Below are 26,241 nucleotides of genomic sequence, written 5' to 3' on the forward strand. Positions count from 1 at the left end.
GGATCCGTTTTTCCGGATGACACCGGAGAGACCCATCAGGTATTTCAATGCATTTGTCAGATGGATCTGCATCCGGATCTGTCTGACAAATGCCATCAGTTTGCGTCCGGATTGCAAGATCCGGCAGGCAGTTCCGGCGACGGAACTGCCTGCCGGAATCCTCTGCCGCAAGTGTGAAAGTACCCTAACTACAGCTGTTACTCTATAGTTAAATTTAATTAAAGGGAAGGTGTGACCTATATTTTTTTCTGACAGTTAAAACCTGATAATGACACTTTTTTTTCTAATCTGTTTTTATTTTTTAATGGTAGATTTTATAAGTGGGATGGGGCCGTGCCAGCATACTACAGCTCAGCTGCCATTCACTTGAACAGTGGACAGAGCCTTCTGCTTCTGGCTCCATCCACCGTTATGCTTCCAGCACCAGTGGCTGCTGCAAACGACTGATCTGGTATGGATGTTGAGAGGGTGATATCAGATTGATATACTATCTTTTAAGGGTGAACACATCTGTTACCTCTCAAAAATTGCAGTTCTGAAGCTTTGGCACCTACTGACCCCCCAGGACTCACAGGAGACAGCATTAAAGCACCAATTACACCATGATTTTGTCATGTTACAATGTGCAGTATCCAATAGCTCTGTGCTGATTTATAGCCACATTAACTGTACTTTGTCTTATAGAAAAGGATCATTCCTAATCGATAATGAAAAGAGATCTGCATCCTCTCAACTGCCAAAGTCCTTCAGGTAAATAGAGATCATCGCTATAGTTTTATGTCTTTTGTGCCTTCATAACGAGCAATTATTATTTGATTCAGTTGGTATCTGAACAAAAGTTGTTAGGCTGGAGCTACCCTAGCACTTTTAGTTGATTTTAGGCTGAGTTTACATTAGCGTTCATCCTTTCCTTTCTTCTGCTCCGTTATAGTAGCAGAAGAATGGAGAGGACGGATTTGGCACATAACTGAGCCGAACAGAGCCTACGGACCCCGTAAGCTTTAATGGGGTCCATTAGGTTTCCGCTCAGAGCAAGAATTTTCAAGCAGGGACATAAGTCCTGCATGCAGGAAGAAATCTTCCTCTTAGCGGAAACCTGACAGAAGAACGGAAAGGCTGAACGCTGATGTGAACTCAGCGTTAACTGTTGAGTGACAGCTGCGGGGCACAAGACTGCATACAAGTCAGTTCACTGCTTTGGACTTCAGCTGTCTCATTAAATAGTGCTACAAAAAGTCTAGGTGTAGCTCCAGCCTTAGGCTGCATTCACACGTCCGTGGTGTGTTGCGGACCCGCAAATTGCGGGTCCGCAACACACCAGCCCGGCACCCCCATTGAAATGCCTATTCTTGTCCGCAAGCTGCGGACAAGAATAGGACATGCTCTATCTTTTTGCGTAGCTGCGGACCCAAAATCGGGGCCGCGCTCCGCAATTGCGGCTGCAGACAGCACACTGTGTGCTGTCAGCATCCATTCCGTCCCCATAGAGAATGAATGGGTCCGCACCCATTCCGCAAAATTGCGGAAAGGATGCGGACCCATTTTGCGGACGTGTGAATGGAGCCTTAAAGGAAGCTGTCCAGGATTTTACTACTGATGGCCTTTTCTCATATATCAACGGTTCAACGCCCTCCCCGATCTGCTACTTCAGGGCAGCCACAGCACTGGAGCTCAGTCCCGTCGGAACTACAGCGCTTCATCCATTGTATAGTGGTCGCAGCTGGTAACTGCAGCTCTGCCCCCATTCACTTCTATGAGGAAAGCAGGGGCGTAACTATAGGGGAAGCAGGGGAAGCGGCTGCTTTGGGGCCCTGACCCAGAAGGGGCCCATCCAGGAGGAGGAGGACTAAAGGATTTGGTCAGGACCCCCTCAAGATCATCTAAAGTAAAATTCTGGACAATCCCTTTAATGAAAATAGTTTTAGGGCCTTTTAAACAAGTCTGTTTGTTGGGTGAGTTCATGTTTCATGCAGCACCAAAAAGCATTGTTTGTCAGCAGCACCTTTATGAGCAGCACATCTGCTGTTTACACAGGGTGCTGCCTGCCAAGTGATGCCTTTTAATGCCGTATAAAAGATGCGTCATTTGACAAATGAGTGTTCACTTGTTTGTCAGATAATCAGGAGCTTGCTTACATAGGGCAATGATCAAGCAAACTAATGTCTGTATGAACGTTCATTCCGAATTATTGCCCTGTGTGAAAGGGCCTTTAAAGGAGAACTAAACCTTTAGGCTACAGCTACGCAGCGACGCGTGTCGTGCGACAGCAAGGTGCAGAAAAGTTGCACGAAACAAAAATACACCTGACTTGCACTTGTCTGCAACTTGCTGTGGCGCCACTATTTTAGGCTAGGGCTACACTGCAACTTTTAGTAGCGCGACTGATGATTTTAACTATTGAACTACAGCTGCCGTCCAAATTAATGCATTCAGTTAAATGCAATCTTATGGACTGTCATTCAATAGTTAAAGGTGCTATCCTGGAAAAGATAATGATGACTTATCCTCAGGACAGGTCATCATTATCACATCAGCGGGGGTCTGAGTCCTGGGACCACTGTGCTGACCAGAGCTCTGGTTAGCGATGCAGGCTTCCAACAGCTTTCCAAGGACAGCGCCGTACATCGTATAGTGGCAGTGCTTGGTATTGCAGCTCAGCCCCATTGGCCTAAAATAGGCCATGTGACCGATGTACAGTGATGTCAATGGCCTAGGAAGAGGCTGTCACACTCAAGCTCTCTTCTAACAGCTGATCAGTGGGTGTCGGACCCCCACAGATCTAAAACTGATGACTTATCCTGAGGATAAGTTATAAAAATCTTTTCCTGGATAACCCCTTAAAAATCGCATTGCCCCACAAAAGGCCCTAGCCTTACTGAAAGCAAGGAAGGTGCAGTGGCACTTCTTAGGGCGCTCTACAATTTCAGCTTGGATCGCTCTGCTCTGCTTCTCCAGCATGCGGAGTACGGATCCATAAAAAGCCTATAGGATCAGTATTCTTCACACTGAAAAGCAGAGCGAGACAATTCAAGCCGAAGGTGCAGAGTGCTCTGAGAAGCACCGCTGCACCAGCCATGCTTGCAGTAAAGGTTTAGGTCCCCTCCCCTTTAATTTCTTACTTCTTTAAATACTTCCTTTAATTCTCTAAATACATTATCATTTACCTGATATTCATCACAGCAAATAACAATTTGGTTATTTTAAATCTGTACTTGTTATATTGCAGCCTGACAGGATACCACATTTCTGCCCAGAAGTTACAGAGGCTCCTACTGACTCTGATCCAGTGTTCTCATCTCACACGGATAAAGTATGGTTTCACCATGTGATTTCATAGATGTAGACGTATAAGAGTGCACAGAAGGGTTTTGAACGCTGCAATATAGTGTTATATTGTAACATGATTGTAACACCTTACAAACCGTTACATGGGTTGTCAGATCTTAATTCCACGAGAACCCCTTTAACTAAGGGCAACATAAACTTTCTTTAATTGACCCAGCCATTTTTCCAAAATCCTGTGCAAAAAATCTCCAGAGCATGCCGAACGAGTCCCCATATTCATGAGGTCATGGTTCTCCCCGCCCACCTGCTGCTGATTCATATGGAAAGAAACTGTCAATCAGAGGCAGGTGGGCGGGGAGAGCCATGGGCTCATGAATATGGGGACTCATTAGCATGTGCTGGAGATGTTAGGATTTAAAAATGAAGGCAGCAGAAAACTGCTGACAGATTCCCTTTAAGGGCCACGTGTATGGATTGCTCTGTGTAAAAGGCCTTAAATGTAACTGTTTTCATTCACCTTTTTTCTGCAGTTTATCCAACAATGCACTGAACTATCAAATGATTGAGATCCTGCTGAACCACTTTCCTCAGCTTCCCCACATGTCAATGCTCAAGTAAGAAATCCACTATATTTAGACTTTTACCTTCAACGTATAGTACCATCTAGAGCTTGGCCACTAAAGCCTCAGTGAAGATGTCCGTGATAGGTCCATTTTTGGTCCACCCGTATTCCATATGCACTCCTACTTGAAAAAAGGATTTCCAGAGCACCTCCAACCAATAGTCAGTGAAAACCACTGGCAAACACTAATGCCCTCCATGTTCTATTAGTGGTTTTCATGGAGCCATATTCTTCAATGGGCATCTTTGGTCCACAGACTGGACCAAAGTAGTGCATGTTTCACTACAATAGATTTGTGTGCTGTCCATAGAGGGTACAGATATCACATGCCCAAGATTAACTGACCTTGAGTCCTTAGAGCTGGACCATCACGTTTTATTACTAGTTTTTTAACCAGTTTTCATCTGGCCAAAAATGTAAAATGTTTTATGAAATATTGTGCCCTTTCATCTGAATCTGAAGATGGAGAAAGCAGGAGATCAGAAAGCAGACAAGAAATGGTCTGGCACATACAGATGTAACAAACGATAACTTGACGCTCATCACATTAAATACACAAATGCAGGAAACCTTAGTTTGAGATTTATAAGAGTTTTCCCAGTAAGAACTTGTCACGATGCGCTCTGTCCATGGTTCCAGGATGCGGGGACGGCCGAGACGCGCTCAAGTCATCAGCGCGCCCGACGTCGACCGTTCCCGTGGTAACCACACTGGGGCTGAGTGCCGAGCTGATCACTTGGCGCTCAGCTGTATTGGAACTCAGGAGTCATGTGACGCTGGCCACGTCACATGACTCCACTAGCGCCCTATTTAAACAGGCAATCTGCTGGCCACAGATTGCCTGTTATTGAGGTCCTTCCTGCGATATTACTTACCTGGTTTGTTGCTCCTGCTTGTCTTCTGATTACCCGTCCATCTCATCCCTTGGACTTGGCGTTTCCTCCTGGGTCTGACTTCGGCTTCTCCAGATGATCCTCCGCTTGCTCCTCTGGTACTGTGCTGCTCTCTTGGTTTCTGACTCGGCTTGTTTGACTACTCTGTTGCATGTATTGTCAGTCTTCCCTGCACTTATCCTAGCTGAGGGCTTGTCGACCAGTTGTCCCTTGTCACTAGGACTTGTAAGGCAAGTACGCAGGGACAGGGGTGCAAGTTGAGCTCAGTGGTCACTTCCCCATCCCCTGTGTGTGTGACAGAACCTGTGGATAGGGAATACGTACCTGATTGCGGGGGATGGGGAGGGGGGCTGAACATTGGTAACCCCCATTGATCATGAGAACAGAGGTCCCGAATCTCCCATCTGAATGGAGCAGTGTACATACGTGACCATCGTTCCATTCACCTCTATAAGACTAATGGAGTTGAATACTATCTCTGTCGGTTCCATAAAAGTGAACGGAGCCGTACTCACACATGTGCACTGCTGCCTCATTCACATGGGGAATCAAGGACCTCTGTTTTGGGGATTGATGGAGGTCTCAGCAGTTGTCCCACTGTACAGTCGGTAAGTAGTAGTCTGGCAATATGAGAGCTGGGAAGGAATAGCCTGGGACATAGAAGAAATGGAATGGAGTAGTCTTCCACTAGTAGATACTACCTAAAGAAGGAGTAGTGTCAAAGTAGAGATGAGCAAATCGATTCAGAATTTATCCTCAATTTTTCAGACAGAGAGAGGCCAACCAACAAATGTAACAGTCCTCTGAGAAAGAGACATGCAATTCAGCCTTCCTTCCAAAAGAAAAAAGAAAGCTGTCTTTTGTCACCCAATGTAATGTAGCTACCCTAAGTCGATGCTCCATCTTTTAAACAGGTCTTCAAACATAATTTGGATGCTAACTAAGCCAGCATCTCATCTCCAGGTGTAAGGCCTTTGTCTGGATCCCGGGGGTACTATTTCTCCTTATGGACAGTGCCTAGTATGTGTAGTATGTGTGCGGAGTATTCCAGGCCAGGCAACACTTCTTTGACTTTCTGAGATAAAGTTTCTTCCAAAAGGAAAAGAAAGCTAAGCCTTTCTGATGCAATCAGATGTGACATATGCTAATTTGTATAATTTCTTCCCAGAGAAGCCGGGGCTAGAATACTTCACACACATGCTACTACTAGGCACTCTCCATAAGGAGAAATAGTATCCTGTGAATCCTGACCAAGGCCTCGTACCTGCAGATGAGATGCTGGCTTACCCATTATCCAAGTTATGCTTGAAGGTCTATTTTAAAAAGTTGAGTACATTAACCTAGGATAGCTACATTACATCTGGTGGCATGAGACGGCTAGCTTTCTTTCTTTTTTCTTTTGCAAGAAAAGCTGAATTGCGGATGTCTTTCCCAGGGTAATGTTATGTGTGTTGGCTAGCCTATTCTCTCTCTCTCTCCACTTCTCTTCTTTCAGTTCAGGTAGAATCGATTCTTACCTGAATAAAATGTCTTGGTAGATATGGACAAATTGGAACGAAATTAATTTTAACAAATTCGCTCATCCTCATGTTGGAGATGGGAGATCAAAATGATCTGGTACATACATAGGATACAAAGGAGTTTTGGGATAGAAGGACCTACCACATGAGATCTGGGGAAGACACAATGTAGGAGATAGAAGAGCTGAGAAGGAGTGGTCTAGCAAATAAGATGGTTGGGAAAAGCCCAATTTGTCATAAAGAATGGCTGACGGGTGGGTTAGGATCAGTTTGGTGCATAGGAAAGTTAATAAGAAATAGTGTGGCCCATAGGTAGAGGTTGTGTGGATCATATAAGAGCTGGTGACTCTGGGGACGGTGGTACAGTACAGGTTGACATAATGAGACAACATTATACATTACTAATCATCCATCAGAACACCGAAGAATTCTGCGGGGTTGTTTTATCATGGGTTAAATATTAAGAGCTAGTTCATGTGACGCTTCAAAGCAAACCTCACTTCCACGTAGGCGACCTTCTGTTTTGTCAAACATATGACTACATTTTGGAATGCAGGTGGACAAATACGCAGAAGTGATTGAGACTCTATTCATGTCGGAGGTCTTGAATATGTGTGAAAAAGGAGGCTACTTTCACATCTGCGTTTTTGCTGGATCCATCAGGGGATCAGCAAAAACGCATCCGGTCAATAATACAACCGTCTGCGTCCGTTGTATTATCTCCAAAATGAACAAGACGGATCTGACACTAAAAACATTGTAAGTCAATGGGCGCCGGATCAGTTTTTTATTCGTATCCGAAAAAATGGATCCGGCATGAAACAAATGTATGTCAATGGTGTCGGATCCATTTTTTTCCATCTTGATCAGTATCCCATGATGCACACAAAAATGTTGCTTGCAGCAGTTTTGTCTCTGTCATGGGAACGCAACAAACCGGAACGGAATGCATTCTGGTGCGCTCTGTTCCGTTCATCTTAGTTTTGTCCCCATTGACAATGAATGGGGACAAAACTGAAGCGTTTTCCTCCAGTTTTGAGATCCTCTGCCGGATCTCAAAACCAGAAAGGAAAACGCAGATGTAAAAGTAGCCTAACTCCTGATTGACAACAAGCTGATCATTTCTTCATTGTGTTCCCAGCATCAGTACGAGTGACCTCTCCCCAAGCTGTGTGGCATTACTGGCCGGATCGATCAACCTCTGTGACCGCATTACGGAAGTGGAAGTGAGGTAAGCAGTGACGCTCTATGTTACAACTCTTCTTTGACTTTACAGCTAATACTGGAGCTATTGATGGGCTTCCCCAAAAATGGTGTGCCATAAATGATTAGTCAATGGGGTCTAATTACTGAGATTTGATTAAACAAATGACTACTACTTGGGAGAAGACAGGGCCTTTGTAGATAATTCAAATCTTTTACTTCTGGATCATTCAGACAACCGTATCCGTTTTTGCGGTCTGCAAATTGCAACAGAGATACTGTGCGTGTGCATTCCACATTTTGCAGAAGGGAACAGCCAGCCCTATGACAGAAATGGCTACTCTTGTCCACAATTGCAGATAAGAATAAGACACGTTCTATCTTTTTTGTGGGGCCACAGAACAGAAGTATCTTTTGTGGCCCCATTGAATTCAAAGAATATAAAACTTTATTGTTCACAGTTTTTTGGTGCTGCAGGATTTGTAGAAGTAGGCCACCTTCACCGCAAACAAGTTCAGATATTTAGATCCACGCTGCCAATATCCCGAACTGGAAATCCAAAGCAGCTGGGAAGACCAAGTTCCTCCTCTCCAAACGAGCACACAGTCAATCTCTCTCTCAAGGTTTCTGTTGTTAAAAATAAAGTAATGGTTGACTTTCTTCAATTATTTTTTTTCTTAGAGTCCACTCCCTCACTTGCAGATTTTTTTACACCCAATAAAAAAGTTATAATTTCTTTCTCTTCTTCCTTTTTCACCCTATCTTCACAATCTGAAAGACAATACTTGTACGAGTACATTTTAGACAAAGTTTACACACAACTTTCTCTTTTGTTTTCTATTTTGAATGCTTTCAATTTAAATGAGCCATAAACATTAGTCCTCATTACTATTCTTGATTCTGACATGAAACACCCTATTCCTCTCCTCCTACTTGCATTTCCAAACCATGCAAGAAAAGGAATCTCCGGTGACATTGTAATATAAAGTTTTCTATTGTCAGATCAGAAGCAACACATTGAAACTATTGATGTCTCACACTGTAACACACTTGTCTGAAAAGAAAGAAACAAATTTAAAAATGCAATTGTTGCATGGTTTGGGAGGAAGGGGCAATGAATTCAGTTAAGAGTTAGTCTAAGTCTGAGCATTTAACACTTTTTAATTAGTCCAGCTCCATTTTTACCCTACTCAACTCTTCCTGTAACTTATCTATTTCATATTTTACTGTATTTAATTCTTGTTTCAGTTTTTCTCTTTCATGTTTAATTACACGAAATGGTATCCACGTAGGTCTAGGGACCTTGTCTCTATCATATTGCCCCCTATCTTTTTGTCTGCTATGATTCATAGAAACATTTCCTACTGGGGTCTTGTCACAACCAGACAGCTGAGAAGCTCTGACAGGAGCCGTCCAGATCCTCCTCCTTGAGTTTCTTTGTTTTGATTTCTGTTACTCACCTCGTTAGTCTATCTCAGCTGTCATGCAGTCGCACTGATCACTTCCCTTTAAATTCCTCCCCATAAGGCAGTTGTGTGCGGCTGATACAACTTCCTGGAATGTGTGTGCATGCTGTTCACAGCTCCCAGCTCCCAGTTCCCAGTTCCCAGTTCCCAGTTCCCAGCTCCCAGCTCCCAGCTCCCAGCTCCCAGCTCCCAGCTCCCAGCTCCCAGTTCCCAGCTCCCAGCTCCCAGCCCACAGTCGTCTGCAGATAAGTTCTGTTTATGTATTTATGATTTTCTGTTGTCTGGATCCAGGTGACCCTGACTCCCTCCGTGTCTGTGTAGGGAGCCGGTGGTCGTGTCCCCTCACTATTGTAGGGCCTTCAGGTTTAAGATAGCCGAGGTACGTGGATATGCGCCCATTCACCTTTGGGGTGGTCGCATAGGCTGAGCAATAAGGGAGAGCGGCAGGTCGATTGCAGGGGTCTCCCTTTTTGTTCCTTAGTTGTGGATCCAGTGAGTCATCGTTTGTATTGTATCATCTTGTTTCCTGTACACCATCCGTGACAAGCATGGATCCGGTTACACTTTTGGCTGAACGCTTTCAGGGTCTTGCTTTGGAGGTAGCTGATCTCCGTAAGACTTTTTCTCAGTTTCAAGTGACCGGTTCAGCTTGCGTTCATGGAGTTTGTGCTGAGCCTAAGATTTCGCTCCCGGATACGTTTTCCGGGGGTAGTGAGAATTTTGTACGTTTTAGAGAGGCTTGCAAACTCCATTTTCGCCTTCTTCCCCATTCTTCCGGCGATGAAGAACGAAGGGTGGGCATCATTATATCGCTGCTCAGGGGTAATGCTCAGTCCTGGGCCTTTTCGCTGCCGGAGGGGGCACGGCCCCTCCGTTCAGTGGATGAATTCTTTTTAGCCCTGGGTCAGATATATGATGATCCGGATCGTATTGCTCTGGCTGAGTCTAGACTACGTCTGTTATGCCAGGGTAAACAATCCGCAGAGATATACTGCTCAGAATTTTGGAGATGGGCAGCAGATACGGGTTGGAATGATGCTGCACTCCGAAGTCAATTTTGCTATGGTCTTTCAGAGGGATTGAGAGATGCATTTGCCTTTCATGAAAGACCTACCTCCTTGAATTCTGCTATGTCTCAGGCTGTTCGTATTGACAGGCGTCTTAGAGAGAGAGGAGAGATCTCTCCTTCCTGTCATACTCAGTCCCGGGACAGTGCAGCGGTGTCATTCTGTGCACAGGGGTCTCAGTCGCTGTCAGCCCCTTCTGAGCAGGAGCCCATGCAGCTGGGGTTGATTGCCTCTGACAATAGAAGATTCAGCCCGCAGGGGAGGGTTTGCTTTTGTTGTGGAGGTATAAATCATCTGGCAAATGTTTGTCCCTCTAGGAGATTCAGGCAGTTTTCTGGGAGTAATAAAGAGACAAAAAGGAAGAAATCTTTTAAGAATGTTCCGTCTGTTACTATTGGCAGGGTTGAGGCGGAAATTGAAGGTTTTCCTTTTGCTTGTAGTTCCCGTTTTGTCCTGCCTGCTAGGGTGGCGCTAGAGAGCAAGAGCATTTTTTGTGAGATTTTTGTGGATAGTGGAGCAGCTGTCAACCTCATTGATAACCAATTTGCAATAACTCATGGTTTCCAGGTATGCACTTTGGGAAAAGATATTCCTGTTTTTGCTATTGATTCAGCTCCACTTTCTCAGAAATCATTAAAGGGCATAGTTCACAATATCCGTTTAATTGTGAATGATGCTCATGTTGAGGATGTGTCATGTTTCGTCCTTAGCGGTTTGCCTACTCCTCTAGTGTTGGGGCTACCCTGGCTCACTAAACATAACCCCACCATTGATTGGCAAGCGAGGCAAATAAATGGTTGGAGTAACTTTTGCAGAGAGAATTGCCTCATAACATCTATTTCTGAGGTTTCTACTAAAACTGTACCACCTTTCCTCTCTGAATTTTTGGATGTCTTCTCTGAGAGTGGAGTTCAGGGTTTACCTCCGCACAGGGAGTATGATTGCCCTATTGATCTCATCCCAGGCGCCAAGCTGCCTAAATCTCGTTTATACAATCTTTCCCAACCTGAGAGGGTCGCGATGCGTGCTTATATCTCTGAGAGTCTGAGAAAAGGACACATACGACCCTCGAAGTCACCTGTTGCCGCTGGTTTTTTCTTTGTTAAGAAAAAAGATGGTTCTTTAAGACCTTGTCTGGATTTCAGGGAGCTGAACAGTATCACTATTCGTGATCCTTATCCGCTTCCTCTGATCCCGGACTTGTTTAACCAGGTTGTTGGGGCGAAAGTCTTTTCCAAATTAGACCTAAGAGGGGCATACAACCTGGTTAGGGTCAGAGAAGGAGACGAATGGAAGACGGCTTTCAATACCCCTGAGGGCCATTTTGAGAATTTAGTTATGCCTTTTGGTTTGATGAATGCCCCAGCCGTTTTTCAGCATTTCGTCAACAGCATTTTTTATCATTTAATGGGAAAATTTGTATTAGTGTATTTGGATGACATTTTGATTTTTTCTCCTGATTTCAAGACTCATAAGGAACACTTATGTCAGGTCTTACTCATCCTGCGGGAGAATAAATTATACGCGAAACTGGAAAAATGTGTGTTTGCGGTTCCAGAGATCCAATTTCTGGGATTTCTTTTCTCCGCTTCTGGTTTTCGCATGGACCCCGAGAAGGTTCACGCTGTGCTTGAGTGGGAGCTTCCTGAGAATCAGAAGGCGCTGATGCGTTTTTTGGGCTTTGCTAATTATTACAGGAAATTTATTTTGAATTATTCCTCTGTTGTTAAACCACTCACTGATATGACCAGAAAGGGGGTAGATTTTTCTTCCTGGTCGGTCGAGGCGCGTAAGGCCTTTTCTAATATCAAGGAGAGTTTTGCTTCCGCTCCCATCCTAGTACAACCTGATGTTTCGTTACCCTTCATAGTTGAGGTTGATGCTTCTGAGGTAGGGGTGGGTGCGGTCTTGTCTCAGGGTTCCTCTCCTGCCAAATGGCAACCGTGTGCCTTTTTCTCAAAGAAGCTCTCCTCCGCAGAGAGAAATTATGATGTGGGAGATAGGGAATTGTTGGCCATCAAGTTGGCTTTTGAGGAATGGCGCCATTGGCTAGAGGGAGCCAGACACCCTATTACCGTGTTTACTGATCATAAAAATCTGGCCTACTTGGAGTCAGCCAAGCGTCTGAACCCGAGACAGGCCAGATGGTCTTTGTTCTTTTCAAGGTTTAATTTTGTTGTTACGTTCCGCCCTGGGGTTAAGAATGTGAAGGCAGATGCCCTATCACGTTGTTTCCCGGGAGGTGGGAATTTTGAAGACCCGGGTCCCATTTTGGCTGAAGGTGTGGTGGTCTCTGCTCTTTTTCCTGAATTGGAGGCAGAGGTACAGGCAGCCCAGTCAGAAGCTCCTGATCTTTGTCCTCCTGGGAGGTTGTTTGTGCCTCTCGCTTTGAGACACAAGATTTTTAAAGAACACCACGATACGGTCCTTGCTGGGCACCCGGGGACAAGAGCCACACTGGATCTCATTGCTCGGAGATTCTGGTGGCCTGCGCTTCGTAAGTCGGTTGAGGGTTTTGTGGCAGCTTGCGAGACTTGCGCTCGTGCCAAGGTCCCTCATTCACGGCCATCAGGTCCTCTCCTTCCTTTGCCCATTCCTTCCCGTCCTTGGACACATCTGTCCATGGACTTCATAACGGACTTGCCTCGTTCCTCGGGGAAGTCTGTGATTCTGGTGGTGGTGGACCGTTTTAGCAAAATGGTGCATTTTATCCCTTTTCCTGGTTTGCCCAATGCTAAGACGCTGGCGCAGGCATTTGTTGACCACATTGTCAAATTGCATGGGATTCCTTCAGACATAGTCTCTGATAGGGGCACGCAGTTTGTTTCCAGATTCTGGAAGGCTTTCTGTTCTCGCTTGGGGGTTCGCTTGTCATTCTCTTCTGCTTTCCATCCGCAGTCGAATGGCCAGACAGAGCGTGTCAATCAGAATCTGGAGACATATCTGCGCTGTTTTGTGGCGGAGAATCAGGAGGATTGGTGTTCTTTTTTGTCCCTTGCTGAGTTTGCTTTAAATAACCGTCGTCAGGAGTCCTCTGATAAGTCACCATTTTTTGGTGCATATGGGTTTCATCCGCAGTTTGGGACTTTCTCTGGAGAGGGCTCTTCTGGTTTGCCTGATGAGGACAGATTCTCCTCCTCTTTGTCATCTATTTGGCAAAAGATTCAGGATAATCTAAAGAACATGAGTGAGAGATATAAGCGTGTGGCGGATAAGAGACGTGTGCCTGGTCCGGACCTGAATGTTGATGATTTGGTGTGGCTGTCTACCAAGAATATCAAATTGAAGGTTCCCTCCTGGAAGTTGGGTCCTAGGTTTATTGGGCCTTACAAGATCCTGTCTGTCATCAATCCTGTTGCCTACCGTCTTGATCTTCCTCAGACTTGGAAGATCCATAACGTTTTCCATAAGTCCTTATTGAAACCTTATGTTCAACCTATTGTACCCTCGCCTTTGCCTCCTCCTCCGATTATTGTTGATGGAAATCTTGAATTTCAGGTATCTAGGATTGTGGATTCTCGTCTTGTCCGCGGTTCCCTCCAGTACCTCGTTCATTGGGAGGGTTATGGTCCTGAGGAGAGGATGTGGGTCCCAGTGACGGACATTAAGGCCTCTCGTCTCATCAGGGCTTTCCATAGGTCCCATCCTGAGAAGGTGGGCCCTGAGTGTCCGGAGTCCACTCCTAGAGGGAGGGGTACTGTCACAACCAGACAGCTGAGAAGCTCTGACAGGAGCCGTCCAGATCCTCCTCCTTGAGTTTCTTTGTTTTGATTTCTGTTACTCACCTCGTTAGTCTATCTCAGCTGTCATGCAGTCGCACTGATCACTTCCCTTTAAATTCCTCCCCATAAGGCAGTTGTGTGCGGCTGATACAACTTCCTGGAATGTGTGTGCATGCTGTTCACAGCTCCCAGCTCCCAGTTCCCAGTTCCCAGTTCCCTGTCCACAGTCGTCTGCAGATAAGTTCTGTTTATGTATTTATGATTTTCTGTTGTCTGGATCCAGGTGACCCTGACTCCCTCCGTGTCTGTGTAGGGAGCCGGTGGTCGTGTCCCCTCACTATTGTAGGGCCTTCAGGTTTAAGATAGCCGAGGTACGTGGATATGCGCCCATTCACCTTTGGGGTGGTCGCATAGGCTGAGCAATAAGGGAGAGCGGCAGGTCGATTGCAGGGGTCTCCCTTTTTGTTCCTTAGTTGTGGATCCAGTGAGTCATCGTTTGTATTGTATCATCTTGTTTCCTGTACACCATCCGTGACAGGTCTACAGAAATCAACATTTTCTTTCCTGTTCTGCCCCTCAACTCTGATTATTCTGGCTGCATCCATTGTAAAGCCTCCCTCTCTGTTCTTCCTTTGCCACAAATGATCTGCTCTTAACAAAATATCATTTAAATCACTTGGATCCGGACTTACAGACAGAATTCCATCTCTAATCTCCTCATCCAAAGCTTCTAACAACATGACTCTATGAACCAAGCCGCCATGTTCAAAACCAGGATCTCCACGAAGCACATATTCCATGACAGTAGCAATTCTATTCGACAGCATATAGGGACACTCCTGCTTCATTTGCTGAACTTTTCCCAACAAAGATATATTTGAAGCAACTCTGTACGATGCCTTCAGTAGTTCTTTAAGAATGTCTTCTATTTTTCTTTGTCGTCTACAGTTTTGTGTAACTCTAATCCATTTCCTACCACTCCTTGTAACACCCTATCCATGTCATCCATATTCAAGTCATAAGTCTCTATAACTCTGTGCAGATCACAAAACCATTTCAGCAACCTGTTGATATCATGCCGCGGGACCTGCCCAAATTCTTTCAAAATAACATCCATTTCTTTTGGCTTCAGCTGTTTTGTAACCAGCTGCACTTCAGCCGAATGATCAGCATTTAATAAAGTTGTAGTGGTAGTAGGAGCTGCTGGAATAGTCTTAATATTATATAGATCGCCCAAGGATAAATCGGTTTAGGATTAACACTTTTTGACGTTACATTTTGATCTACATTATTCACAACATACTTTTCAGCCAATTTGTCAAATGCAATATTAGTGGCACGCTTACATTCCACCAGCTCCTTCTCCACACTCTGTATTTTCACTGACAATTCCTCATTATCATTAGATAAGTGCTCACAAAGTTTTGCTTTCTCAATCAGAGCCTCCCCAGTTGTCTCAGCATGCAATCTCATTTCAGCCATTTTATCATCCCAATCCTTCGGGGCAGTTTCATATTACTGCTGTTTAAGTTCCATAGAAAGCATAGAGAAAGGACAGCACCACTTACTGACGTATGTTAGTCCATCATTTGGTGGCGGTGCTCGCGGTGTCAGGCCCCGGCCCAAGGGACCCCTCAAAAGGTTTGAAAAAACCGTAGCACTCCCAATCTTCAATCAAATTATATATTTTATTATCACCGAACAGAAGCAACGTTTCGACTCAAAAGTCTTTTTCATGCTACGTTTTTTTTCAAACCTTTGCTGCTTAAGTTCCTCATCTCTTCGTGCCACAATCTCCATCAATTTCACACAACAGGACAATAAACCTTGTACTACCACTCCTTTTCTCCTTTTCTCTCTAAATTTCTTAAATACTCAAATACTTCCCTATCAAGAAAAGATTTCTTCTTATCCCATGAATTTTTACATTCCTGTGGCATCTCATATGGTCCACCATGACTTTTTATGTCATTAATGAGCCAATCATTAACAATACTTTCCCCACTAACCATACTAAAAGATAAGTGCTATAAATATAGTATACTCACTAGCCTTTCTGGCACCAGAGTCCTCCAATGTTCACGGTATTGTTGGGTTGTGACATCCAAAACTTCCTTCTGGGTCATCTCTTGTTGAAACAGGCATAGACTCCTACGTCACCACCAGCACTTCTGGGCCACAAATCTTCACAGCTTCTTCTGGTCACTTGTCACGGCACCAAAATGTTGTTAATAATTAAAATGATGGTGGTCTTCAGTTCTTTTCCAGAGATGAAGCTTTATTCCGATTATCAGGCCCAGATACCGCAAGGTTTATAGCTCTTATGTAGAATGAACCTACTAATACCCAGAATAAAGTTACTTTAGCTCATTCACCTCAGTTTCTTCTTATACCATTTTTCCCCCTTGACTAAGGCTACTTTCACACTCTCATTTTGGCTTTCCGTTTGTGAGATCCGTTCGGGGCTCCCACCAGCGGTCCAAAACGGATTAGTTTTGCCCTAATGCATTCTGAATGGAAAAGGATCTGCTCAGAATCCATCAGTTTGCCTCCGTTCCGTCTCCATTCCGCTCTGGAGGCGGACATCAAAACTCTGCAGCCTTTTTCTGTCCGCCATGTGGTGCGGAGCAAGACGGATCCGTCCTGGCACACAATGTAAATCAATGGGGACAGATCCGTTTTCTCTGACACAATAGAAAACGGATGCGTCCCCCATTGACTTTCAATGGTGTTCATGACGGATCCGCCATGGCTATAGAAGACCTAATACATCCGGATCCGTTCATGACGGATGCATGCGGTTGTATTATGGTAACGGAAGCGTTTTTGCAGATCCATGACATAATGTGAAAGTAGCCTTACATGTGGAGGACATCTAATTGGACTAATTAAATGTACTCCAATATTAGATCAATGCAGGGGCGGATTGGGAACTTAAAGTGGCCCTGGAAAAAAAAACTAAAAGTGGCCCCATGTTGTAGGGGTGTCCAAAATGACAGAAAACTGAGCAACAAGCTAGTGCAAAATAGAGTCCCAGCAGAACCAAATACCACAGTGCAGCACAAAAAGCTGTCCTTCTATTGTGGCCATCAATAGGTGTCATTTTCTGTTCTCCTCCAGTTGTCTCTGATCAAGATATGGAGCAGGGGCTTGGGAGATGAGATACGGGGCCACAGCAGTTGAATTCAGAGGGCATGTGTGGTCGCTGGTGGGGCACATCAGTTTCTGATTCTTACAATTACCACTGAGAGCTCATTGTCTACCTGGCCAGTGGCAGAGAAGAGGGCTTAGGCTATTTTTACACTAGCAGCAGGACGGATCCAACAGGCTGTTTACCCTGTCGCATCCGTCCTGCCGCTATTTCGCCGTGCCGCCGGACCTCAGCTCCGTCCCCATTGACTATAATGGGGATGGGGGCGGTGCTCCGGCGCAGCACGGAAGTTCGCGGTGAGAGGCCACCGGACTAAAAAGTCGGACATGCAGTACTTTTAGTCCGGCGGCCTTTCGCCGCGCACTGCCGTGCTGCGTCGGAGCTCCGCCCCCGTCCCCATTATAGTCAATGGGGATGGGGCGGCGGTCCGGCGGCACGGCGAAATAGCGGCAGGACGGATGCGACAGGGTGAACAGCCTGTCGGATCCATCCTGCCGCTAGTGTGAAAGTACCCTTAGTCGGCCCCTTGAGGTTCAGCCCAGAAACTTCCCTGTAAGGTCTATGGCCAATCCGCCCATGGATCGATGTAATGACCATGTGTGAATATCATGTATAATACATATATAAGAATGTATAGTATAACAATAGTTTCCTCCTCCTGTGATCCAGGGTATTATTTAAACACGCATGTAATAAAACCAGATGTCCTGGCAAGCCTGACCCAGGTTTTGCCATGCTTTTTCAAGGGCCCTAGGTAGGGCTTGCCAGGACATCTGGTTTTATTAAGCCTCATTCACACGTCCGTGGAACATGGTCCGTGAAAAACCGGACTGGCATCCTGCTTAGTGCAGGAGCGCACGGCGTCATTGGTTGCTATGACGCCGTGCGCTTTGTGCCGCCGCCGCAGTACAGTGGACAAATTACATCAAGAGACACTCGGACTTCAAAAGTCTTTTTAGATGCAACCAAACACCAGAGTATCCTACAGGGATAGCTTTTTCCAAAAACATACGGTCGTCTGAATGAGCCCTTAATATGTGCATGTATTGATTCATTTTTCTGATTGCAGATCTGCTGAATACATTTGCTTGCATTTACAAAGGCAGGAGAAGGCCAGCAAAGTCATCTGCAGGTATGTGATATAAACATACATATCTACTGTAGAAAGAAATGCAATCTGGAGGAATATTGCCGACTCTAGCTCTAGACGGGTTCTATGACTGGCACTATAGGTGCGTGTTTGGCAGGCACTCAGAAGGTTACACAATGTTAAGGGACTTTTCATGGCATATTATTAAGGTGTCCATACAAATAAGTCCTCATGCACATGACTGTGCCCGTGGTCCCCATTTCGTGGACATATTCTATCCTTTTGCGGAAAGGACATACATATGCGGACAGTGTATGAGGCTACTTTCACACTGGCGTTTTGAATTCCGTTTGTGAGATCCGTTTCAGGGATCTCACAAACGGTTCAAAACGGATCAGTTCAGCCCCAATGCATTCTGAATGGAAAAGGATCCGCTCAGAATGCATCAGTTTATCACCGTTCCGCCTCCATTCTGCTCTGGATGCGGACACCAAAACGCTGCCTGCAGCGTTTTGGTGTCCGCCTGGTGATGCGGAGCCAAACGGATCCGTCCTGACTTACAATGTAAGTCAATGGGGATGGATCTGTTTTCACTGACACAATATGGTGCAATTGAAAAAACGGATCCATCCCCCATTGACTTTCAATGTAAGTCAGGACGGATCCGTTTTGACTTAGACTTAAAAAAAATAAAGAATAATGCAAACGGATCCGTTCTGAATGGATACAAGCATTTGCATTATAGGTGCGGATCCGTCTGTGCAGATACCAGACGGATCCGCACCTAACGCAGGTGTGAAAGTAGCCTGATCCGTGTGCTTTCTGCATCCGTATGTCCTTTCCGCAAAGATATAGAACATGTCCTATACTTGGCCGTAAAATGTGGATCCCAGACCCATTGAAGGGAATGAGTCTGCAAAAAAATACGGATGCAACACGGACGGTATCTGTATTTTGCAGTTCCGCAATTTGCAAACGGCCGTGTGCATGAGGCCTAAGAGCAATGCTGATTGAATCCTCCGTTCATGGAGGGAATGGATGACTATCCTATATATATGGGGTCTCCAGACTCTTCCGCTACAGATGATTTCTGGAGAGAAAGAGCATCTGTCTGGAGCTTCGACAATCCTCAATCATTTGTTCTCATGGGAGATAAGTTGTAGCTGAAGATGCCTGGCAGCAGCTTATTCTCTTACATGCATGCTTGGCTGAGCATGCATGTGAATGACGAGGAATAGCTTGCAGTTGAGAATGCATTTGGCCGCAAGCTATTGATGGTGTATCGGCGGCTAGGGACAGATATTTTTAATATATGACTAATAATAAGCAGTATACTGATCATTTGTGAATTTCATTTGTAAAGCAAAATGTTCCTTCCATACATTATATTTTTGCTATAATTTATTGCAGCTAACAAAAATCCCATAATTTATTGCTTATTTTTGGCGTTTTTTGTTTCCTTTTTACTTAACATGATATGTCATTTGACAACCTCTAGAGGGGGATATATGCATTCTATATTTTCCCAGCAGTACGGCTACAGCATAAAACACATTTACCGTAGACGCAATGGATGTTCACTATGAAACATAAATGATAAGAGGAATATCAGCTTGGTGACAGCTCATTTGTGAGCAGTGACAGTGGTCCCACTGCTTGTCATCCAGCTCTTTAAAGGGCATCTATCAGCAGATTTGTCCCTATGACACTGTCTGACCTGTTACATGTGCGCTTGGCAGCTGAAGGCATCTGTGTTGGTCCCATGTACATATGTGTCCGCATTGCTGAGAGAAATTATGTTTTATTATATGCGAATAAGCCTCTAGGAGCAACGGGGGCGTTACCATTACACCTAGAGGCTCTGCTCTCTCTGCAACTGCCGCGCCCTCTGCACTTTGACAGGACCGGGCAGTGAAAATGTCATCATTCCTGGCCCTGTCAGTTGAAGTGCAGAGGCACAGCATTTGCAGAAAGAGCCGGGCGTCCAGGTGTAACAGCAACGCCCCCGTTGCTCCTAGAGGCTAATTTGCATATAATAAAACATTTTTCTCAGCAATGCGGGCACATATGAACATGGGATCAGCACAGATGCCTTCAGCTGCCAAGTGCACATGTAACAGGTCATCCAGTGTCCTAGGTACAAAGCTGCTGACAGATGCCCTTTAAGAGATTGATATATGCTAAGAAATGGCAAATTTCCCTTGAATATAAAGACCTTTCATCTGTGATATTTTGCTCTTTTTTAATCTTTTATAGAAATACAAGTTAAATAAACTACCAGTATATGATTTCCTGGGACTTTGTGGCATTTTGCTTTACTTTGTCCCATTGTAGCGGTGCAGCAGACCTCCTGTTACCCTCCATTATACCAAATGTCATGTATTGGATGTATGTTGTAAAATTGTAAATGCATGAATGAGCTGGCAAGAAGCAGAGGAGCGGAGTAGCCTTACACGACAGGGCTTGTCAGTCAACATGACAGCTACTAGATTTATTATACCGACAACCATGGTAAAATGTTCTCATCTTTCAGATTTAACAATTGTAAAATTGGCAAGAATGAAATCGACAACCTTCTGAAAATAGTCCAGCAGAACCCTAACCTATTTGAAGTCAGGTACGTGTCTTATAAGTCCTCGTAGGCTGATTTTTTTTGTCTTCCACGCAGTGTCACAAACAGAATAAATGAAATGCAAAAACTTTAAGGCCCCTTTCACACGGGCGACTATTCCGCGCGGGTGCAATGCGTGAGTTGAACGCATTGCACCCGCACTGAATCCTGACCCATTAATTTCTATGGGGCTGTGCACACCAGCGGGGATTTTCACGCATCACTTATGCTTTGCGTGAAAATCGCAGCATGCTCTATATTGTGCGTTTTCCACGCAACGCAGGCCCCATAGAAGTGAATGGGGCTGCGTGAAAATCGCAAGCATGCGGTGCGATTTTCACGCACGGTTGCTAGGAGACGATCGGGATGGAGACCCGATCATTATTATTTTCCCCTATAACATGGTTATAAGGGAAAATAATAGCATTCTGAATACAGAGTGCATAGTAAAATAGCGCTGGAGGGGTTAAAAAAAAATAATAATAATTTAACTCACCTTAATCAACTTGTTCGCGCAGCCGGCATCTCTTCTGTCTTCATTTTAGCTGTGTGCAGGAAAAGGACCTGTGGTGATGTCACTCCGGTCATCACATGATCCATCACCATGGTAAAAGATCATGTGATGGATCATGTGATGACCGGGGTGACGTCACCACAGGTCCTTTTCCTGCACACAGCTAAAATGAAGACAGAAGAGATGCCGGCTGCGCGAGCAAGTGGATTAAGGGGAGTTAAATTTTTATTTTATTTTTTTAACCCCTCCAGCGCTATTTTACTATGCACTCTGTATTCAGAATGCTATTATTTTCCCTTATAACCATGTTATAAGGGAAAATAATACAATCTACAGAACACCGATCCCAAGCCCGAACTTCTGTGAAGAAGTTCGGGTTTGGGTACCAAACATGCCGATTTTTCTCACGCGCGTGCAAAACACATTACAATGTTTTGCACTCGCGCGGAAAAATCGTGCATATTCCCGCAACGCACCCGCACCTTTTCCCGCAACGCCCGTGTGAAAGGGGCCTAATACATTCAGGGCTAAAATCTCAAAGCATCATGGAAGCCTGGGGTGCGGTGGGCTAGTGTGCAAATTGTTTGGAGGGCTATAAACCTTTATCCGCACCTATTAACAATATACCTCTAATCACTAATACTCGAGTCCATTGATTGTAGCATTATGTTTTTATTATACTATTAGAATAACATTAACATAATCAAATCACTATGCATTGATAATGAGTAATATTCATACAGTGGCTGAATAATACCACAAATCAGTGATTGAATAATGCTGCTATACAATGAAAAAAAATAATGGCAGCATACAGTGAATGAATAAAGCCACCATACATAGACTGGATAATAGTGCTATACAATGACTGAATAATTTTGCATAAACTGACTAATATCACCATACAGTACCTAATATTGCTATATACATAGCACTTAAAATATACTGTACCACCATACAGTGACTAATACTTCTGTACACTAATAATACAGCCATACAATGCCTTAATAATGTGAGTGAATAACCGTGACATAGATTAAATAATACCACTATAGAATTATGCAAACATACAGTCTTTGAATAGAATTATGCAACCACAGAGTCTTTGAATGACACCACAATACAGTCACCAAATAATACCACATACACTGAATGGATAATATAATACCTTGCAGTAATTTTATCATGACTGAACAATACAGCCACATAGTGACTTGAATAATACCATTAGCCCTGAACTGAATAACTCAATAATATAACTATACTGTGACTAAATAATACCACCACACACTGACTGAATAATATCACTATACAGTGACCAAATAACATACTACTGTAAATGGGGAATAAGTGCTTATGTCCCCTTATTTTAGTGATCAGTGGGGTGCCACTTAAAAAACCACTGTCCTGGAAATTTGACAGCAGAAGGCTACCGTACATGCACATGACCGTATGTGTTTTGCGGTCCGCAAATTGCGGATCCGCAAAAAAAAAAACGGATGACATCCGTATGCCATTGTTTTTTTTTGCGGATCCATTGTAACAATGCCTAAAACGGACAAGAATAGGACATGTTTTATTTTGTTTGCGGGGCTACGGAACGGACATACTGATGCGGACACCACACGGTGTGCTGTCCGCATTTTTTGTGGACCCATTGAAATGAATGGGTCCACATCCTATCAGAAAAAAAAACGGAACGGACACGGAAACAAACAATGTTCGTGTGCATGTAGCCAAAAGGATGATTTTTAGATATCAGCTGAGAAAAACTTGTTTGCTCGTTCATCAGCTGATCGGCTGCTCAATTATATGAGCCAATTATTGTGTACAAGCGTTACTATGAAGGTTTGTTACTGATAATTTGCTGATAATCATGCGGTCTATCAGGCCCTTAAAGGGGCATTCCCAATTTGGACATTGGGGGTATATCATTAGGATTTGTCCCCAATGTCTGATAGATCCGAATCCCAGGGGTTGGACCCAAACATATACTTACAACGAAGCCTGCTAAGCGCCGGAGGGCGCACCACACATACGCGGCTGCCGTCTATTCATTCCTATGGGAGTGCCGAAAATAGCCGAGCAGTGCGCTCAGCTATTTTCGGAAGTTCCATTGAAATGAATGGGAAGCGTACTGCGGTCACTGCTCCATTCACTTCTATGGGGCTTATAGAAATAGCTAAGCAAGCACTCGGCTATTTACGACACTCCCATAGGAATGAATGGAGGATGGCTGTGAATGCCAAGTGCGCCCTTTGGCACTTTACTGTCTTAATTAGGGTACTTTCACACTAGCAGCACAGACATCCGGCAGGCTGTTCCGGTGGGTGAACAGCCTGTTGGATCCGTCGTACTACATGTCGTACTTTTGTTCCGACGGCCTCTCGGCGTGCGCTGCCGTAAGTCCGCCCTGCCCCCATTATAGTCAATGGGGCTGGAGCGGTATTCTGGGGGCACGCGTGCAGTAGCGGTAGGACGGATCCGACAGGCTGTTCACCCACTGAAACAGCCGCCTGCCAGAGTCCCTTGCCGCTAGTGTGAAACTAGCCTTAACTGCTGGATTTACATCTAAACTGATCATTGCTGCTATATATTGTCCTCCATTACAGTTTCTGTTTCTGAGGGTGTGCTACAGAGGGTTAGGAAGCAGGGCAAGATCCCCCTGTTTTTCCATGTGTAGTCTACGGGCAGACATGAAACCAGCTAATCTCCACGCACCACCTCCGAAAAAAGTTAGACAGATTACAAAGAGAAAAACTGCTATAAATACCAAATACTAGTCATATAATGTCAGAAATAGTGTTATTCCTCATGTGCACCAACATGCCAGCTTATTCTGAAAAATTATCTGAAATGACAGTTACACTTTAACACAATGATCTGTTTACAGCATGTGCTCCAACCATCTATCAGAGGACGGCATCCTGCAGCTGCTTTCATCTATTAAACATGGTACAGATGTCAGCGCCAGGTAAGGGAGAAATCCTTTAACAAAACTACAGTATAAACTAGGGATGAGCAACTCACTAGCAAGAGTTCTTCACCAGTGAGGGACTGTTTCCACAGGTGAAGAAGCTCTCACCTGCCTTATGGTTGATGGGTCTAGACATCTTACCTAACCATGGCAATGCTGTGTCGCTGCACCAAGTAGTGGCGCAGAGGCTCCACTACTCCGAGCAGGGTGAAGACACCAGATTGTCGGCGCGGGCGAGGTGTCCGGCTCTTTCAATCTACAGGCAGGTGGGTGCTTCTTCACCTGTGGGGATAGCCCCTCATCGGTGAAGAACTCTTGGTAATGAGACAAATTGATTCATTAGTCTAAAACTGTGAATTTTCCAGAAGGCGGTCACCATACCACTGATTTGTATGTAATTTCGTTAAAAAACCTGTGAACTGTGTTCCATACAGTTAACACACGGGGAGATTTGTCAGAATCAGAGTGTTAAAGGGGTTCTCCGATAATTAAGAAAATTAAGATACTTAAATATTAATTTATGATAAATATATTCCCAAATACCTTTCATTAGTTAAGATAGCTAGTTTTGTCAGGGGAGGAATCATTAGGAGAAATAAAATGTCTGCCATCCTATTAGTACATAGAAAACATGTCCTAATCACACAGCAGGACAAATTACTTCACAACACTGAGCTAATGCTGCCTCATCCTCCTCTCTGCTTGTCAGTATACAGCTGATAAGATCTTCAGCTTAATCTCTGTAAGAATGGAGTTCATGAGGAGACATGAAGTACATAGGGGAGGGTGTGGATAATTAGCAGCAGCACTTGTATGCAGTCTCCATTACCACAGCCCACAGTCTGTCCTGTCTGTACTTCATGTCGCCTCATGAACTCCATTCCCACAGAGATTCAGCTGAAGATTTTATCATCTGTATTCAGGATCATAACCCCTGACAGGGGGAGATGGGTCAGCTCTTTAGGTCGGGGATGTGAAGTAACTTGTCCTGCTGTGTGATTAGAACAGATTTTGTGCGTACTAACAGGATGGCGGCCATTTTGTTTCCCCTGATGATTGCTCCCTAGACAACAAACCATTATAAATAATGAAAGGTATTTGGGAATACAGTACAGACCAAAAGTTTGGACACACCTTCTCATTCAAAGAGTTTTCTTTATTTTCATGACTATGAAGGCATCAAAACTATGAATTAACACATGTGGAATTATATACATAACAAACAAGTGTGAAACAACTGAAAATATGTCATATTCTAGGTTCTTCAAAGTAGCCACCTTTTGCTTTGATTACTGCTTTGCACACTCTTGGCATTCTCTTGATGAGCTTCAAGAGGTAGTCCCCTGAAATGGTCTTCCAACAGTCTTGAAGGAGTTCCCTGAGATGCTTAGCACTTGTTCGCCCTTTTGCCTTCACTCTGCGGTCCAGCTCACCCCAAACCATCTCGATTGGGTTCAGGTCCGGTGACTGTGGAGGCCAGGTCATCTGGCGCAGCACCCCATCACTCTCCTTCATGGTCAAATAGCCCTTACTTTCAAAGTTTTCCCAATTTTTCGGCTGACTGACTGACCTTCATGTAATGATGGCCACTCGTTTTTCTTTACTTAGCTGCTTTTTTCTTGCCATAATACAAATTCTAACAGTCTATTCAGTAGGACTATCAGCTGTGTATCCACCTGACTTCTCCTCAACGCAACTGATGGTCCCAACCCCATTTATAAGGCAAGAAATCCCACTTATTAAACCTAACAGGGCACACCTGTGAAGTGAAAACCATTTCAGGGGACTACCTCTTGAAGCTCATCAAGAGAATGCCAAGAGTGTGCAAAGCAGTAATCAAAGCAAAAGGTGGCTACTTTGAAGAACCTAGAATATGACATATTTTCAGTTGTTTCACACTTGTTTGTTATGTATATAATTCCACATGTGTTAATTCATAGTTTTTATGCCTTCAGTGTGAATCTACAATTTTCATAGTTATGAAAATAAAGAAAACTCTTTGAATGAGAAGGTGTGTCCAAACTTTTGGTCTGTACTGTATATTTATCATAAAGTAATATTCAAGTATTTTCATTTTACTTAATTCCCTGAGAACCCCTTTAAGACCCCTTTTTATTGTC

At 44.4% G+C, this 26,241-nt stretch overlaps 1 protein-coding gene across 5 annotated transcripts in view; it reads left to right on the top strand.

The window, feature by feature from the left end:
* Positions 1-26,241, top strand: part of NLRC5 (NLR family CARD domain containing 5) — a 157,235-nt gene that overhangs the window by 49,945 nt on the left and 81,049 nt on the right. For 4 of the 5 annotated variants that reach the window (XM_040409360.1, XM_040409359.1, XM_040409362.1 and 1 more), the window contains exons 19-25: positions 685-750; positions 3,227-3,310; positions 3,816-3,899; positions 7,462-7,551; positions 17,999-18,061; positions 20,553-20,636; positions 24,038-24,118. In XM_040409360.1, coding sequence (XP_040265294.1) covers positions 685-750; positions 3,227-3,310; positions 3,816-3,899; positions 7,462-7,551; positions 17,999-18,061; positions 20,553-20,636; positions 24,038-24,118 — 552 coding nt within the window. The remainder of the gene's footprint in view (positions 1-684; positions 751-3,226; positions 3,311-3,815; positions 3,900-7,461; positions 7,552-17,998; positions 18,062-20,552; positions 20,637-24,037; positions 24,119-26,241) is intronic. The other variant, XM_040409363.1, reaches the window with a different exon arrangement.

This window comes from Bufo bufo, chromosome 10 (assembly GCF_905171765.1).
Source record: "Bufo bufo chromosome 10, aBufBuf1.1, whole genome shotgun sequence".
Lineage (NCBI taxonomy): Eukaryota > Metazoa > Chordata > Amphibia > Anura > Bufonidae > Bufo > Bufo bufo.